This window comes from Phyllostomus discolor, chromosome 11 (genome assembly GCF_004126475.2).
Source record: "Phyllostomus discolor isolate MPI-MPIP mPhyDis1 chromosome 11, mPhyDis1.pri.v3, whole genome shotgun sequence".
NCBI lineage: Eukaryota > Metazoa > Chordata > Mammalia > Chiroptera > Phyllostomidae > Phyllostomus > Phyllostomus discolor.
This window is the reverse complement of record NC_040913.2, coordinates 86,192,239-86,211,365: the sequence shown is the minus strand read 5'-3', so window position 1 is coordinate 86,211,365 and position 19,127 is coordinate 86,192,239. Positions and strand designations below refer to the sequence as shown.

At 40.1% G+C, this 19,127-nt stretch overlaps 1 protein-coding gene across 3 annotated transcripts; it reads left to right on the top strand.

Annotated features, from left to right (window-relative positions):
- The first annotated feature begins 266 nt into the window (after positions 1–266).
- Positions 267–16,067, top strand: C11H4orf47 (chromosome 11 C4orf47 homolog). Of its 3 annotated transcripts, none has more exons than XM_036011750.1 (8): positions 267–458; positions 2,576–2,753; positions 4,810–5,029; positions 7,727–7,864; positions 7,969–8,044; positions 10,435–10,614; positions 14,525–14,694; positions 15,840–16,067. In XM_036011750.1, exons 2-8 carry the CDS (start codon positions 2,654–2,656, stop codon positions 15,886–15,888), a joined length of 933 nt encoding a protein of 310 aa, XP_035867643.1. In that variant the 5' UTR covers positions 267–458; positions 2,576–2,653; the 3' UTR covers positions 15,889–16,067. The 3 variants fall into 3 exon arrangements, with proteins under 3 accessions (XP_035867643.1, XP_035867645.1, XP_035867642.1); XM_036011752.1 differs by having other exon boundaries at positions 2,572–2,753; XM_036011749.1 differs by having other exon boundaries at positions 267–530.
- The last annotated feature ends 3,060 nt before the right edge of the window (positions 16,068–19,127 follow it).

Genomic DNA, 19,127 nt, shown 5'->3' with positions numbered 1-19,127 from the left:
CAGCATGCCCTGCAGTGACGTCACGGGAGTGCCACACTCCAGCTCTCCGCGGGTGAAGGGGCAGAAAGAAGTCTTGTAATTAACATAAAAATAAATTTTATTAAAATTTACAAGTAAGTTTATTGGTGGAATCACTCGTATCCCGCTCCAATCATAAGTCTTTCTGTGCTCCTCGTAGCGAATTCGAAACCTCCAGGGGCCCCCTGTAGCGTCCTAGGAATGGAGTCTCCCGTACCCCAGGCACCGTGTGACAACAAACACCCGCGGAGCCGCGGAGCGGCGGAGGTGCGGTGGCTCGTCGCGGCCAGTCCCTGCGCGGGAAGCGCTTGCGCAGGGCGTGCTCGCAGCCCTCCGGGCTCCCGCCGCTGAGTTAAGCTGGCCCGGAGCTGAGACGACCTGAGATCGGTCGCCGGATTGAGTGCCCTGCTGGGAGGGGACTTGGTCCTCGCGGCCGCCAGGTGTTGCCCTTTGTATACACCTACCCACTCCGAGCTTCAGTTTTCCTAGTGGGAAATCTCTTTCCTCATCAGGTTAGCCAGGACTTTTCCGCCGCTCGTGTGCCCTCCCCCCAACCCCCACTTTTATCCCCGTCCCAGAAGTGTTATACTTAATTATGAACTTCTCTACTAGAGTATAAGCTCTCTGAGGGCATCATCCATGCTTTTTAAAATCTGTTTTCTCAGCGAGCCTTACCCAGAGGAACCTTACCCAGAGGAGGGGTTTGCAAAGATTCTGCTAAATACATGAATGAATGATTTTGTAAATGTTGCTCAAGGAGAGTTAAAGAGTGGGAAAACTCCTTCCCACGCTCTGCTGCTGTCCCCGGTGCTGCGCACAGGCGGGGAGTATAGTGCGGAGAACCAAACTCCTCGTTCCTGCCTTTGTGGAGCCAACAATTGAGTGTGTGTGTGTGTGGGGGGGGGGGGGGGGGTGGCGGGATGGGGCAGAGCTGTTAATGTGGATGTAAGATGATAACCCATAATCGTGAGGACGTGGAAAGAGAAGCACGTGCTGCTGCGATAGAGGGAATTAAAGCAATGATGAATAAACTAAATAATACGAAGGCTCAGTGTTAATTGAGGGAACGGAAGGGTGTGGCACAGTGAAGTCCTGCCTAAAGTGACAGAGCGTGAGTCCTGGTCCTGGGACAGGGGAAGGCTCAACCTGAGAGCTGAAGGAAGGCAAGTGCAGCCCAGGGAGCAGGGTCCCCAGGGCCACACATAAGGGTGATAGCGGCCTTGGGAGCCCCTGTAACAGCACAGGAAGCTTGGTGGGTGGGCAGTGGGCATGGAGCTTTGCTCTGAAATACCGCGCAAATCGAAAATCGAAGTAGTGCACTCCAGGGGGCTGACCACTAGCCTTTAAAAAACGTATGAACTTCTCTACTACTTCCGATCAGAGGAAGAGGTAGGACGAGGGGAAGGGCTTGTATTGCCGTCGTTTTAGTTTAACTGGAATCTTCACGTGCCCCTTTGATATTACACATTAGCAGTGATTCATCCTCAGATGAACCTCAGTTCCAAATAGACAAGTTTAATGTCATTGACAACTTCCTGTATATTGAAGGCACAAGTCTGTTTGATTTTTTCACTAATGGATGCCCAGTGCCTAGATCACGTTGGTGCTTCAGAAACGCTATGTAAGAGGAAACAGAGGCAAGTATTCCTAGCTCGTTGGTTCTCTTTTTTTAGAACAAGCCTAAGTAAAAAATTAACATCTAAGTAAATCGTTGCATGTTTAATGCGATATTTCAAAAGGTAATCACAGTTACAGTCTACCCTTTTACAGATACTTTGAATTCATTGCAGGTTTTTGTTGGTGTTGGTCTTTGTTTTTATCTTGTCTAGACGATTGTCCTCTCTCCCCTTAAACTTGAAAAACCTCAAGAACTGTAGGGTTTTACCTGTATGTGTTGTGCATTCTGAAAAGCTAAGTTTAATTTTCAATATGAGGGACAATGCAGTATATTGAAGTCATTTGATCTAAACTGAAAATGCCTGCCTTAGTTCATTATGACTTTTAACTCTAAGTGGAACTCAAAGGGTGTCGTTTGCACAGTCTCTGTGCCTCAGTGAACAGTAATAACCTTATCACTTACAACAGTTGGATGGCAGTGCGACAACGCTGTCACACACACTTAGTAATTTCTGGATATTTTACCTGGAAAGCGAAGAGGCGGGCTCATGGTGATAATTTTGAATCTCTTTATTCCCCCCTCAGCCCCCAGAGTAGAGTCTTTCCCCACGTAGTTTGGAACCATTGCTTTTTAGAGAATGTTAACTTTTCAATTGAAAAGTAATTTAGGCTGATATTTATTAATCACCACCTTTCTTTTTTTAATTTTTTTATTTTTAAAGATTTTATTTATTTATTTTTAGAGATAGAGAAAGAGAGAGAAACATCAATGTGCGGTTGCTGGGGGTCATGACCTGCAACCCAGGCATGTGCCCTGACTGGGAATCGAACCTGCGACACTTTGGTTCGCAGCCTGCGCTGGATCCACTGAGCTACACCAGCCAGGGCCTAATCACCATCTTTCTAAACGATCCCTCCTGTACTTTTCCTTGTAAGGGAGATTGGGGCTGTAGCAGAAGTAGCCCGAAGGGACCCTTTGCAGGTGCGGACGTAGCGAGCACCGGCCCGGGAAGCAGCCATGCCTGTGGAAGGAGGGAAGACGGACATGGAGAGGATCGGCCTCTTCAGCGAGATGAGCTATGTCACCGTCGGCGACAAATACGAGTCCCCATTTAATCGTAAGTGTGGTTTTCGTTGCAGCCCAGTAGTGGACATTTCCTGTATGAAAGTTTGCGTTCAATATTTAAGTTAAATGATATTTTTAATGGTCCATATTTTAAAGTATTAGTACTGTAGTGGAATAAAGCTGTGTAATTTCTGTAGCGTTAAGAGACTATCATTTGCTAAGAGCAGGAAGCTCAACTCATTGGGCTACCCTACCCTTATAACTCTGCTTATGGGTAATTTTACTGCTTGCCAAGGTTTCATGACAGTTTTCTCCCAGAATATTTTTTTTAGCTGCTTTTCTCTTAAATGGCACACTTCAGGATGTAAATAGCATTTACATTTGCACCTGAAAAGGCCATCCACCATCCCTTCTTGAAAAATGAAAAATGCTAAATGAATAGCTGAGGAATTTTTAGGAGAGTCAGAAATAGTAAAAGCTAAAGTCAACAAACCTTTCCAAAGTCTAAGTTAAATTTTTGGCTATTCGATGACTTCTATTTAACAGTACGAAAGAATATACTGATACCAAATACCTCCAAGATATGTTATTAAAAAATTAAGTTGCAGAATGGTATATATAGTATGCTGAGCATTAAAAATAGAGAAGAATATGAAAATATTTATTGGAACATGCCTCAACATTCTTTGGGAAACAAGTTAATACCATGATTGCCTATGGGGGAGGAGCTGAGTGGCCAAAGATTTATTGTAAAAATGTTTATACTGTTGCATTCTGAACCATGTGAATGTATTACTTTTAAAACATTTAAGTGAAAAAATCAATTATACAACTTCTCACTTAAATAGCCAGTTGATTGAAAGATTGTTTGCACTTCAAAAAATGATTTACATTACTGAGGACTTGCCAAATTGATCCAAATTATAAAAGAAGTTCTAAATATTCATGGAAACAGACTTTAAACATTTTTAGGGCTACTATTATTAGGTTGGCCAAAAGGCCCATTTAGTTTTTTTCATAAAATAAAGGATACACTTTTCATTTTCACCAATATCTTTATTGATTTGGACATTTTAAGTATGTTGGCTATCTCCTGATATTGGCTTCTAGTGGGTAGAGGCCAGGGGTGCTGCTAAACATCTTCCAATACATTGGACAGCCTCACAGCAGAGAATTATTTGGGTAAAAGAGCAATAGTACCAAGGAACTTTGCAAACCACTTTTGACATGTTTGATCAGTTACAGCATCTTCTCCATACACTGCACAAAACTTTCTTTTTGCATTTCAGTTGCATTTTCACCTTTCCTGAAATAATAAGGTATAATACGCCAAAAATATTGAATGTTTTCTTCTATTATCAATATTAAAATGGCTGCACAAAAATTCACCAATTTTGATTTTTTTAAACGCACACTGATGTGACAGCTGTCACAATCCAAGCCAATAACATTGTTTCGAAAGAAGTTGAAGACAACTGAGGGCTACTAGAGCCATCGTATGGAAAAAAGTAAACTTTTTGGTCATGGCCAATCCAATATTTCATTGTATACATGTACCACAATTTATTTATCTGTTCTCCTGATGATGGACATTTGAACTGTTTCTGGTTTTTTGTGATAAGGAATAACCTTACTATGAACATTCTTATTCATGTCTTTTAGTGGACAATGGCACTCATGTGTATATATATATATATATATATATACCCAGGAGGGAAACCGTTTCAATCTGAGTGTGGAACACCCTCCCTTCAGCCTGTACACACATACACACACACACACACACACACACACCTCTCACACAGTGTTTCCCAGTATGCAAGATGGAGAAACTTGGATTAGGTAACCTCTAAGGTCTCTTCCAGCTCTGAAATTCAGTCTATAACCAGGACCTTAATCTAATTATTCATATATTTTAATGCAACCCTCTTAGGTCTTATTGTCAACCCAGCCTTTCACATAGAGCTTTCAGTGAACATTTTGAAACAGGTTTTAGGTCTCAAAACTTAGTGGCCCACGTCCTATTTTGAAACTTTTCTAAGTTACTTTTCATGTCCTTTAATTACTGGTGAGCTCAGAATTCTGACATTCCTAACTTGTCTTTAAAGGACCCTTCAATGAAGCTGCCAGCAAGAAAAGGCAGATGCTGCCCGGGGGGTCGAAAGTAATGTCCAGTCTCCAGGCCGGCTACTTCGATCCCCATTTTGTGAGGGTTTTTGAAGGCGAAGGCTATGTCAGCCTGAATCAAGTGCGGAGGCGGAACATGATGGAAGAAGCCAAAAAAAATCTAGGCAAAGCCTTCCTGCCCAGTAACGGAGATAAGAAACCGTGAGTATCTGGGAGGAAAGTCTTACCCTTGCAGCTTTCTCGCCTCTCGCCTAACTTAAGTGTTTGTTTTCCCATGGGATTTACTCATATAGGATACAGCTTTTAAAGTGTGATCCTTTGGTTATTTTGTCTTAGTTGGGGACAATTATATTGAAAGATTTAGGTTGACAGGTAATTTTGATTAAATTGATTCTCCTTATCACATTAAATTTTGGTTTATCTATGTCACGGTTCTCTATTAGTTTATATAATAAAGGCCGACCGAATAATGAATATAAATTCAGCCAATAACCTGGCAGCAGTCAGGATGGGGCAAATCTCCTTGGGTCATCATATCTGTGCCCTGGACTATTTTGTCTGCTTTAAAAAATCTTCCACGAGGCATTAATAAAAACTCTAAATGAGGAAAAGCCTTCTTTTTTGATAACGGAGATAATTTACCAAAGATACGTTATGTAAAGATCATCGTGAACGTACCTGCATGGGGTTTAACAACATTTTAGTTGTGGCAGTTGTCACAAGGAAGGTTCTTTTTTTCCCCAGCAGAAACCACGCTTCCTACTTCATTGCAATGCTCGGGTTTCTGGTACCTCCCCTCCCCACCCCACTTGGGGGCAAGGCTCATCTTTTTTCTTTACTTCAGATCATTAAACAAAACAATCATATAGCTTATACTATATCACACTATGTAGCTGAGTTTTATAATATGTTAATTTACACTCAGTAATGTTACTCTCTTAATGTATAATTTATGATAGACGAGGATTGGTTGAAGGCTAATTTTGTGCTTATTTGTGGTATTTGCTTGAGATTAGTAAAGCTTCAATGTTTTAAGTCAAAATGAGTAAGTTTTTATTAAGACTGGGGAATTTTTTTCCCTGTTATTATAGTTCAACCTTTTTTCTACCTTTTCACACTTTGGATAGGTGGTTTGAAATATTTAATTTTTACTATTGTTAATTTTTGTCTTCTTCATTTTCTCCTTTGATACTGCATTTTTCCAGTTACTACTTCATTTCTTTTGCATGTAACCTAGGTATTTTACCCTTTGAATAACCTTTTCTTATTTTCCAGTATCTCCCATGAACTTTGACCCCATGTGGTAATAATTGGGAATTGCCGTCTTGATACATTAGATCATAAAAGCGGTTTTCAACCTTTTTCATCTTGTGGCACACATAAACTAATGCTAAAATTCTGTGGCACACCAAAAAAAATGTAGTTTTTTGCCAATCTGACAAAAAATAGGTATAATTTTGATTTATTCACATTAAAGAGTTATTGTTATGTTGGCTGTTATCATTCTTTTTGACAACCTAAGGAAAAAGGGGTCGGTGCCCCTGACTAAGATAGTTAGGTAGGTATTGGATGTTTAAAAAATTTTTGTGGCACACTGGTTGAAAATCGCTAATTATAATCTGCTTTTATGTTCATTTGTCAGCCAGAAATAATAACAGTTTTGTAGTTAGACTAATTTTCCTTTCTCTATACATCTCACAAATATGTGAAAAAATCTGTAATTTAGTAGGATACAGAAAGTATTTCAAAAAAGAGAGATTGATAGTAGAAATAAAAAGCCTTCTATACTGGTACTTATTCACCACCAAATTATGGAACCATAGATACTTAGTACATTTTAAATGTACCAATATTTATTGCTTGTATTAAATTACATTCTTCTTAGATTATGCCTGTAGGTAACTGACCTTTTATCTATGATGTTGTTGCTTTATCTCCTTATTATATTTTATTCTATGGCTTATATTCATAAATAGCAATGAATGAAAATGAGTATCTTCTCCTAATGGAACCTTATTTAAAGTTATTTAAAGGGTAAAATACCTATTTGTAGGCCAGAGGTAATACATAATCGATGTTGATGTCTGCCTAGTTTTTAAACATTTTAATTCAAATGTATAAACAGTGTCAAGCTTCGATGATAATAAGGTTTCATTGATCTTGGATGCCACTTTCTGATTATTAAAATTTACTTTATTGATAACTTGGAAATTGGAGACTATGACTGTTACTAACATTAGCTACCCTTTTTATTATAAACTTTAAAGATAAAATTTGCTAAAATAAAGTACTAGTTGGTAAATGGTTTAATGATTCAATATGTATACTGTGGGCCCAGAAAATTTAACATTAAAATAAAAGATATTTGGTTAATTTTTTTCTACAGCAATAAGTATAAACCACAAAGGAGAAAATCAGCAAAATCCCATGAGATTCGTTTTGCCATCAGCAGTAGAAAAAATATTTATATGTTTTAAAAGGGTAGTTTCTAATGAGTGGATGGTCAGAAGTAATTAGCCATTTATTAGCTACTTTGCCATAAAGTATCTGGATATTTATCTAAAAAAACACAAAAGGGTCTATTTATTGTCATAGTTAACTGAATCAATGGGAGCAATTTAACTTCCTAGAGATTACAAAGTTTTGTTCATACGAACATTTAAAATAAGCATAAAAAATTAAAAACTCACCTCAAAATTTGTCTTTGAAACGTGGGGAAAATTGAATTAAAAACTAACAAAAATGATTTTTTTTTCTTACCAAAACTGAGCAAGTCCATGCCATTGCATATATTCTGCTCTTTTTTTTTCAATCGTTTTTAGATATATTGTGGTAAAATGTATGTAACACAGAACTGGCCACTTTAACCTGCTCTTTTTGATTTGTCTGAACGGTAAGATGTGGCGTGGGGAGCTACTACGGAACCATAGGGGGTCCGGTCCCCTTCTTCAGCGCGCAGTCCAGGCCCAGAGAAAAGTATGAGGCGCCTGGGAAGAATCTATACACAAACCCGGGGAAGAAAGGAACTGGATATGGGTAGGATATGTTTACCGCTTTTACATCGTTTGTTTTGAATGGAAAACAATGAAATCTAACATTTCTGAACCCCAAAGTCACCATCACTTATTTTCTTTCTTTAGCTACGCCAATGTCACAATAGGGAAACAGCCCTCACACTCGGCTGATTTCTACGATGCAGCAAAACAAAATTTTAAGGTAAAAGAATGTTTTATCTTTTTTCAACTATTCTCATTTAGAGAATTCACTCGTGATCCTATTTTGTTTTAATCAGGGGATGCTTTGTTTTGCTTTATATATTTGTATTACTAGGTGAGTGGCAGCCCAATGTTTATGAATTGTGATAATTTTATTTATTTCTTTGATATTAGAGCTACACATCTTGCTATAGATCTTCTCAGCTTTTCCCAGGATGAGCTTCTACCTGGTGCTGTGGTTTACTGCATCTGGCTTTCATCTGTCTAAACTGGCTGCCATTAACTCGGCCTGATCTACTACCCTCTATTTTGAGTAGAAGAGTAGAAGTTAGTACATATCCTAACACTGGTCATGTGATCCCAACACCCTAATACCTTGTGCCTAGCAAAGCAGGGGAGTACTTTGGAGCTGACCAAGCCATTATAATGAGTGAATGGCGTGGAGGAAGGATGGGGAAAAGTGAGAACGTAGAAACAGAATGGATGAATGCCCACAGAGGAGAGAGAAATGCCCACAGATGGAGAACTGCTCGCTCACTTCCCTAAGTGGCAGGATTAAGAACTGACACGCACCCGCGTAGGCCTTTTACTCTTTGCATTGCTGGTAGTTTTTAGTTGGATGTTGGGCCTTGCCAATTTTACCTTACTGGTTGCTAAACATTTTTGTATTCTTATACATATTCTTGAACTTTGCTCTGGGGTGCAGTTAAATTACGTGTAAACAGTTGGATTTTTTTTTTCAGGATTTCTTTTAAGATTCTTTTGGTGGGATGGAAGGAGTGCTAGGTCTAGGGCCATTCTTCCTTATTTCGGAAGCAAGACCTTTCTGTGCGCCCCGCTCCCGGCCCTGGGAGTCGTGGTTTCTAGCAACGTGGGTGCGTCAGGGCTGGGTGCTGTTACCTCTGATACTTTCAGGTGGCACCTTTGGCCTTGAACAGTTTTCTTGAAGATATGTGCATACCGATCAGCACTCAACTGGATACTCAAGGGTGGGGGTTGGTGAAACTGATAAGACATTCAGATCCTTAAAGCATTGCCTTATCGATACCCTGTGTCAGTATCGCTGGGGTGGCTGTTAACACTGCAGGTTAATGGGCCCTGCAGTAGACCAATCAGAAGTCAAAATTAGATAAACACTTCCCAAAAGGAAGTGGAACGGTTAGATTATCAGTACCATTGTGGCGTGGGAGAGAGGAGAGGAGATCGCCAATTCCTACAGGCAGGAGAGAGGGTAAGTACAAGCAAAAGCCAGAGAAAAGTCCAAGAAGAGCAAAAAATTCTGACGGTGTTACAGCGCTGTTCTTGGAATGAAAACCCGTCTTCCCAGAATTAACAGTTTTAGATTCCAGTTACCAAATGTTTTCAGTTTTCTGTTGAATGATGAAATGCCAAATTTCATATTTGAAAAAACGGAGAAAATTCTATCAATATTCACTTGACAGTTTTCTTTTTGAGTCTATATTTTGTATCATGAAATTTTTTTTCTACTTTATTAACAGCAATATTTTGTCCTTAGTGTTCCACAGAGGAGATTGCAGTGCAGGAGGGAAACCATGGACTCTTGTATTGCTTGAGTACTAGGTAGCTAAAAATACTGTCATGCGAAAATGGTAGGGTGTAAAAGGCGGGTACTCCTCATTCTCAGAAGTAAAAACTGACGTTTATCACAGGCCTGCCACGTGCCAGGTACTTTACACACTGGATCGGGACGCTGGGGCGCAGACCAATCGCCTTCCCAGTCTGAGAGCACGTGACACAGCATGCCCGCGTCCCCGGAAGTGCCGAAAGGCAGGCGGGAGTGAGGGTTTCAGCTAAAGGCACATCTTTCTTTTCTTTCTCCTTTTTCTTTTTTTTCTCTACGTTATATTACCGAGACAGTTAATATAGATTTGTCCAGGTGATAAATCGATTTCTGTACTGCAAATAAATTAATATCCAAAATTAACGATCATAGTTGTGCTTGTTCAGAGGTAAGCATATCTTTCTAGCATGAAAACAGAACATAGCAAAGGCATGTTTTAAAAAACTGTGAACCTGGCAGTATATATTTAATAACCTATGTGCTTATATTAAAATTTAAAAGAGCCCTGGACGGGTGGCTTGGTTGGAGTGTCGTTCTGTTGCTGGTTCGGTCCTTGCTCAGGGCACATACCTGGGTTGCAGGTTCGGTCCCCAGTTGGGGTGTGCATGGGAGGCAGCTGATCAGTGTTTCTCGGTCTTTTTCTCCCCTTCCACCGCCTCCCCGCACTTCCTCTTTCTCTACAATAAATGAATATATCTTCAGGAGAGGAATTAAAAGTAAGTAAGTAAATAAGTAAATGAAAGGGAAAAGAAGATTCGACTCGGCACTATTAAGTTGAGAAACTCATGCTATATAATTTCAAACTACAGAAACAGAATGAAGAGCATCACCATCTACTTAAAGGGGCGCCTTTCAAGCTGAATCTTTACCCGAGAGAATATTTTGATACCAATCCTTATTTTTTGGAGAAGCCTCTGCCACCGATTAAGAAAGCAGAGACGAAAGCAGCGCCGGGAGGCCCTTTTAAACCCCCTTCTCCTGGTAAAAAGGTAAGTTAAACATTTGAGAATGAAAAAACATTAAGCATTTTAAAGAAATGGTGCCTCTTGCTGTCCAATTATTTTGTTGCCCGTGTAAATAAACTTTTGTCCATATTCACGTCAAGAATTGTGAAACCAGTTTTTATAAAATTATGGAAAGTCCCAAAGTATGGCTAGCGTATGGGAATAAGGAAACTCTTATGAAGTAATTATTAATCAGTTCAAATATATTTGAATTGGCAATAGATTTTTCTAAGTGCCTCTCTAGGTCTTAGGTATAGTTTTTCTCAAAACCATAAAGAGCCAGACCATCTTTTAGTTTTTGAAATGATTAAAATAAACTGTCTCACTTTGCTGAAGTTTACAAGTTTGAACAAAAATGAAAATGCTTCTCACAGTTTACAAACCTTGGTTTATCTATATATTTTCTTCTGTAATTGCCTGTTTATTTTCCCTGCAGATTTTCTGTTAGGATATTTGTATTTTTTCATATTGATTTATAAGATCTTTTTATATGTTAAGGATATTGTTCTTTTGTCATCTGTGTGGAAAGTAATTCTTTTGGTCTGTTAATTCTGACTTTATGGAATTTTGTGCTGTTCAGAAATTTAGTAATTTGATGTCATCAAATTTATCCTTTGCATTGAGTTTTATGATATCATAACCTCGCCATCAATATTAGAATAATATACATTCTTGATTTCTTCTATTAGTCTTCTTCTTTTGCATGGAAATCTTCATCTGAAATAGAGGGGGTGGGCAAAAGTTGGTTGACAGGCGTTCATATGGAAAATAATACAATGAACAATCAACAGTAATACAAGAGAGTAAACTCTGTGTTTCACGCGCTCACAGCTGTAAACCTACTTTTGCTTACTCCAGTAACCGACGCGAAGAGTGGGGTAAGGACCCAGCTTCCATCTTTTTCAAAATCCAGTTTCTAGGGCAGAAGGAAACTCTGGGGGAGGGCACATTCTGTGCCTTGACTGTGCTCATGGTCTGAAGGTCGTGTGTCCGCACAGCTCAGAGCGCTGCAGACTTCGAGTGGGTGCAGTGTGTTGTGTGTGAATTAGATTTCGATAAAACTGGTATTTTTTAAAAGCCAATTTGAAAAATATTACTGGTTCCCAATGTTACTGGTAGAATAATTTTTTTAAAAATGTATTTATTTTGCAATAGAGAGAGGGGAAGGGAGGGAGAAAGAGAGGGAAAGAAACATCAGTGTGTGGTTGCCTCTCATGCGCCCCCTACTGGGGACCTGGCCTGAAACCCAGGCATGTGCCCTGACTGGGACTTGAACCTGTGACCCTTGGTTCACAGGTGGGCACTCAATCCACTGAGCTACACTAGCTAGGACTGGCAGAATAATTTTTAATACCACTCCTTTGGAATACCACTCATCAAATCAAAATTCCCATTTTTTTGAGGATTTTTTTTCTAAATTTCCATTCTATTTGATATTTGTTTATGTCTACCAGTTCCAACCTGCTTTTCATTATTACTATTACATTTCAGTTTGGGGTAGTCTGTTCTCTCCTTGTTTTTCTTTAAAAAAGTTATATTGGCTGCTGCCCTCTACATATTCTCTGGAATTTGGAATTATTTTGTAAAGTTCTGGAGGAAAAAGACCTTTGGTATTTTGCTATAAAGTTAAACCTTTAGATTTTAAGATTTATTCGGATCTTCATAATTTGAATCTTCTGACCTAGAAATAAACAAAATAAAAACCTTCATTTCCCTGGCAGAATATTATATTTTACCTCATGTAAGCTTACACATCTTAGATTTATTCTCACATATTTCAAGGCCGGGATCAGTAGTTTTTTCTTCCCATCATATTTCTCCTCATGTTATTTGTCCTTGTAAACCATTTGATTTAAAAATATTCCTGGCTGGCTGCTTCATTACACCTCCTTATATTCTAACGGGTACAGTGTTGATTCTTTTTGGAGTTTCAGTTATATGATGATATTATCTGCGTAGTAACTTTGCTCCCTGCTTCCCAGTACCTCCCTCTCTCATGTCATGCCCCCGTCCAGCTGCTTAGGCCACAGTAGTGGCCGTCCTTGCCCTAATCTTGAGTCGAATGAGGATACCTCTGGTGTTTCGTCTTTAGAGATGCCGACGGTAGGGATGGATCGGGAATGTATGGAGAATTATGTGACCGCTTTGGTGTAATCTATTTGTGCCGTCTCTTTTCCCCCCTCTGACTCGTTATTAGATGAATGACAATAACTTTCTGGAAGTGAATCCTACTTGGCTGTGCTGTGTTATTCTTTAAGTGTAATACTTTTTTATTCGTGAATATTTTATTAAGTATTTTTGCATCAATGATTTTAAGTGTGACTGTACTTTTTTTTTGTATGCCTTGTTCTATTTTGGGATAAGTAGATGCTAGCATCTTAAAATAATCAGGGAGACTTCCTTCTTTATGTTCTATACCAATCTAAACAGCACCAGAAGAAATACCTGTTCTTGCAAGCTTGAAGGAATTATCGTAGGAAGTGTCGTGGCCTTAATTTTTTGCCTGGTGCCCATCTGTTTTCTATAGGTTTTCTATCTCTATTTAAATCAATTTCGACATTTACATTTTCTTTGAAAATCACTTTTTTCATTCAGGTTTTCAAGTTGATTAACGAAGAGGTTTACCGAAACAGTATTTTAGTATTCTGTATATGTGTGGGTTTGCTCCACTCCTTAATTTCAATATGGATTTATCTATTTAATTTACTTTCAAATGCTTCATTTGGTAGGTTGGTATATTTACCATATACCAATCTATACCAATCTATATTTTATTATTTTTAATTTATCCACTTACTTTTATATTTTTTGAATCTATTTTACATTTCGTAAGCTTTCTTACTATTTTTTGCTATTCAAGGTAATCTGTTTTTAATCTAGAAAATTTGAAAATTACAACCATGTCTTTCAAATGAATTAAATTTTAACATATATTTGGCTTAGATACTATAAGAGAAAAAATGCCTAAATAAATGGGTTATTATGATTCTGTAGCATTTTCTTAGTAACTATATATAATATAAGGATTAAAGTCATGGTAAATCAGTTTAAAAAGCTGAAGCAAATATTTATCTGTATCATGTGTAGATGAAAAATATTTTTATGGACCTCCCTTAATAGATTATAAATAAATATAAAATAGATTATGTTTTCTTCTCAACTTCTATTTCTATGTGCTATTTCCTTTTTTAAAAAAATTATCTTTCTCCCCCTGGCTGGCCTAGCTCAGTGGATTGAGCACGGGCTGCGAACCAGGCATCACAGGTTCGATTCCCAGTCAGGGCACATGCCTAGGTTGCAGGCCACAGCTCCCAGCAACCACACATTGATGTTTCTCTCTCTCTCTCTCTTTCTCCTTCCCTTCCCTCTCTAAAAATAAATAAATAAAAAAATAAAATAAATAAAAAATTATCTTTCTCGTCACTGACTGATGTTTAGTAAACACTCATGTTCTGCCAGGCCTCCTGTTGGGTGAACCTTGCCCTTGGCCTCTTCTCCCCTCTTCGGTTCTAAGTCCCAACTTCTTTCTCTGTCAAAATATAAGTGACCCAGGTCTCATTCCCTCAGTGGTGGGCTGACCCCCTAACTACATGATAGCCTGGTGTGATAAACTCTCACTCAAATTTTAATGCTTGGCAATAATTTAGACTATTATTTTCCCGTGAACATTTGTATTTTAATAGAGACTTTTAGAATGACGGTGTCTTAACCCCATAAAATTGATGGTAGGGAGACTCTTTGCTAGTACTTGAATTAAACAGAATAGATACCTTTCTTTAAATGTAAAACCAACTCCATAGACAGTACACGAATGTGTATGATGAACTTTTTCAAAATCTAATTTTTTAGAAGCATTTTATAAAACCCCATACGATTGTCTGGTTTTTACTTGTAGGCTGGTGGGATGAAGGCAGGCACATTTGACCCTTACCCTTCACATTCTGCTGACCCTTACGCAGTTAAGCTGACAAAGCAGACTTTGAGCCAAGGCGCTAAGATTTTCCACCCACCAGGTGGACCCAAGAGCAGGCCGATTCAAAGCATAATGACTTTGAATGTCAAAAAGTAAGTAATATGTTTCATGTAGTTCCTATACTGAGGGAAATTGTTTTAGACTTTTAGATTCCTTCAAAATGATGTTTTTTATTTGTGCATGCTTGTTTAAGCAACAAATTAGGGTGATCTGAGAAATCCTTCTGTATACCTGCTCTCCCTTGTTGGAGTTCTTTCCCATCTTCTGAAATTTGCAATTGGAAAAAGCCTAATTGAGCTGTACGAAAGTCTCCTGTCCATAACTTTTAAAGCAAACCTGTGGCGTCTCCTGAGTCATCGGAGACTCATCGGACGTTGCTAGTTCAGCTAGCTGGGCACGCTGACGAGACACGTGAGGCTCTGCTCTTAGCTTTGAAACGGCCTTGTGTGTAAACAGGAAACATTCTTGTTCATTAAAATGCTGTTAACATCATTTTATAATACTTCAAGGAAAAGTATGTATTAAAGTATCTTAAAACTTCAATTTTACCCAGCTTTTGAGTACTCTTAAAACTGAGGTCTCAGGAGCTCAGAGCATAAATTAGAGGACAGTCTATCATTTCGTGTCTGTGTGCAAGATCAGAAATCAGTGAGAGAATGCATTTCTATCTGGTCATTGAAAACGTTTTAATGTCAATGAAACCGATGAACCTATTTATAACTTCAGCGTAATCCTACAATAGATTACGTAAAGGACCCCAAATTCACATTTTCTTTTATAAAAACACTAGTGCAGCCTATCACTGGTGGATAGTGATTATAATACCAACGTTATTATTATATCACAAAAATAAGACTGCCCTTCAATATTTATGTAATTTCACTGTTGTCTACAGGAATAATATTCTGGGGGCAGTTTTCTGTGAGTTCTTTTCTATCCAGAGAACAGAAAGCTCTGTGGTGCCCTAGTGTATGTGTGTGGACAGAAAACAGTAACTGATTATTTAAAACTGGTCCCGTAAACCAATTTTTCATTCTTAAATTACATCTTTAAAATATATCTGATTTACATAAAGATTTACATATCAGATTTACATATCTGATTTATCTGCTTTTTAGTTTGGTGAGGAAATTGGTTTGGGATTGTTAATTTTTTATTGCAAAACATTTTTACAAGAACCTGTAGATATATTAGCCACACCTATACAATTAAATGGGCATTTATTTTCTAATTTTAGGGCACTAAATACGAAGAACTACAAGACTGCTTCAGTTCAGTCCTATTAGCATCTGGAAGACAAAGAGCTTTCTAGATCCTGACTACCAGTAACTCTTTATCAAGTGCTAATTATTTGGAAAAAATGTAAGATGTTTGCGGAACAGAGAGCTCAAGCATTTATGACAAATTTAATCCTCCTACTCGAATACTCTTCTTTTAGTACTATTGAATAAATAGTATTTGCTAAGGATTTAATATGTGATTGCTGATCTGTGTTCAGAGCTGTGTTTCTGAGAATATGATGTTTAGGAGTTCTATAAAATCTTGACTTGCCGTATCTTGATTGAGAACGTGGACTCCCAATGTTAAAAAGCTGCAGGGCTGTAGAGCAGAGGTGGATGCGAGGGCTGGAGGGGGCGGAGCGTGCCCAGTCAACCCTTAACTCGCTGTTTCTTCTTGGAGCTGAAAATTGGATTGCTCGCCCCCCCCCCCCCCAGGGTCATAGCCTCTATGGTCAGTCAAGTGTCTCAATTTCTGAGGTCTCACGCCTTCACTGACAGCCTCTCTGTAAAGCACCAAGTTGGTCAGTGCAGTCCCAGGACAAGTTGGGGGGGAAGGGAGAGTGGGGGTGCACTCTTACTTCATTATCTTTCAGAAAATCACAGAGTTACCAGGCGGGTGAACTTGTCTTTGCTGTCCCCCTGGCCCTCCGTAGCTGTCCAAAGCTGCCTCTCGCGGACCATCCCCCTAGGCCTCCTCCTCTGGTTCCCAAGTTCTCTTTGCGTCACTCGCCCTCCCACTTTTAAAACTATCTGCTGTGCCCTGGCTGGCGTAGCTCAGTGGACTGAGCGCGTGCTATGAACCAAAGCATCGCAGGTTCGATTCCCAGCCAGGGCACATGCCTGGGTTGCAGGCTGCGGCCCCCAGCAACCGCACATTGGTGTTTCTCTCTCTCTCTCTCTCTCCCTCCCTTCCCTCTCTAAAAATAAATAAAATCTTTTAAAAAAACTATCTGCTGTTGAAAGATACAATTTAAATGCATGACTATAATTCGTGAGGAGGTCTGTATCAATAGTCCTCATTCATTCGCGGGTGGTAGTGGTGTTTGTATTAAAAAGACATTTACAGTGTCTATTACTATAGTGTCTTGGGGAAGGTGTTGCTGACTTAGGGTGCTGCCCGAGGACCTGCCGCTCCGCCACCCTGGGCGTCTCCGAGCTGGGAGTCAGACTGCCCCGGGGCTGCTGCTCTCCTCTTCCGGCCCCATTCTTCCCCGCGGGGCGGGGACCTGTGTCAGCCCAGATACACATCTGGCTTTTAAAGAGATTGCAGGCGGCACAGAGAATTTTTACTATTGTCAAATATATGTTTTTATTTCATGCCTCATAACTATTTATTTTCTTCTAAAAGTGTTTACAATTCTTATTCCCCATGCGAAGGATCGTGTGGCGTGAACATCTTAAAGGCTTTATCAAGGAACTAATGTGACTCAAAGGCAAACATGTGTGTCTTCAGGAGCGGCTTGACCAGGCGCACGTAACAGCACAAAATTCAGATAGTCATACGTCGCGATGTTACCAAACGGCCTTGCATGCACATTCCTTTGAGATGAGAGGCTTAGAATTCCAGATTTCATCAAGACCTCAGCGCTTGTTTTTCCCACTGCCTTTTGTGAGCCGTAGTTTTTACGAATGCGCCTCTCCCAGCGATGCGCCCTCCAGGTGACGTTCGGAGTGGGGGTGTGCGTCTAATGCCGGCCCGAAGGGCCAAGCAGTGCTGCGACGGGTGGGGCTCACCCACAGTTTGCATCCAGGCGTCGCGTCGGTTTACGGGAAAGGGAGTGCAGAAACCAGCAGCGGGGACAGGGGAGCACGGGGAAAAGGAGCGATCGCTTAAAATGATAGAGGAACACACACACACGCACACTTTGATTTGAGGGGTGCCGTATTTATGGTGACCATTCATTTTTCAAATCATCATTGACTCTTTCTTTAAGTTTGAAAATACAGCACAACACTGGGTGGTTTCCTGCGGAACAACTTCTCCCCCTGAACTCGGACGTGAGGAGTGGAGGGTTAGTGGACACTGGCCTCCTATCTTGTGACAACCCTGGCATCTAGGTGTCTCCTGTCCCCTGACGGTGCCTGGATGACTCGAGTGGTTTCCTGCATCCGCCATGAGTGAACACTGGAAGAAATAAGCTAGCTCAGCGGCCACCAGTGTCTACTGGGAGTCATCCAGCCACACCTCTGTAAGGCCTGACATGGAAACAAAGATTGGGGGCGCTGACCTGCTCAGGGAGGGAAGGCTGAACTTCGAGAGAGACCTGGGCCAACAGGAAGCTCCCACCGGGACCAGAGGGCAAGTTCAACAGCAGCACATCTTCTGTGTTAGGGGTCTCTCCTTGCTGCTGTGGGGGCTGATTTCTGAACAAAGCAATACCAGTGATTCAACTCTACCAAGACTGATAAAAAAGGAGAAACCCCAAGCGACCGGTGTCCGAAATTAAAGATGGGGCATCGTCACAGGTCCTCTGGATATTACAAAGATAGCAAGGAGCATCACGGACAACTTCATGCCAATGAAGCACTTGAGAACTTACACAAAGTGTACACATTTCTCAGAACGTGCAGATGATCACAACGGACTCAAGAATGGATAGAAAATCTGTTGACCACGTCTACTCATGGAACTGATGTTGCAGTGCAAAACCTTCCCATTTGGAAGACTCCAGGCCATTGGTGAATTCTATTATGTATTTAAGGAAGAGCTAATGATAATACCAATCCTTTTGTGCATCCTTTCAGAAAACAGAGGGTGAGGAAACACTTCCCCACACAATTTATGAGGCCAGATTTTCCTGGTGCCATAACCAAACAAAGACATTGAGAGAAAATAATATTGAGACCAATATCTTTCTGAACATAGAAGAAACCCTTAACCAAACATTATCAGATTGAACCCAGGAGTGTATATTGAAAGGGTACTACGTGACCTTTTGGAATTTATTCCAGCAATGCAAGGCTGGTACAATGTTTCATCCATGTGATGACCAAAGTAACAGATGAAAGGGGAAAATACATCTCAGTAAATGCAGAGAAAGCCTTTGGTACAGTTCAACAAGTTTGTACAGTACGCAGCCTTGGAAGCCAGAGCTAGCGTCTCCTCCGGAGCAAGGGCGGATGACGCGCTGACGTCCTCTGTGCCCAAGGGAACGTTGCCACCTGGAGCCACAGCAGGCATGCCCGCTCACTGGTGAGACAGACTTGGGCTCCCCAGCCTCAGCTCTCTCCTGTGGTGTCACTGA

Coding starts and splice junctions, on each gene's coding strand:
- C11H4orf47 (XM_036011750.1), top strand. CDS start 2,654: ATGCCTGTGGAAGGAGGGAAGACGGACATGGAGAGGATCGGCCTCTTC. Junction 7,865..7,968: donor AAGAAAGGAACTGGATATGG/GTAGGATATGTT, acceptor TTCTTTCTTTAG/CTACGCCAATGTCACAATAG. Junction 8,045..10,434: donor CAGCAAAACAAAATTTTAAG/GTAAAAGAATGT, acceptor TTCAAACTACAG/AAACAGAATGAAGAGCATCA.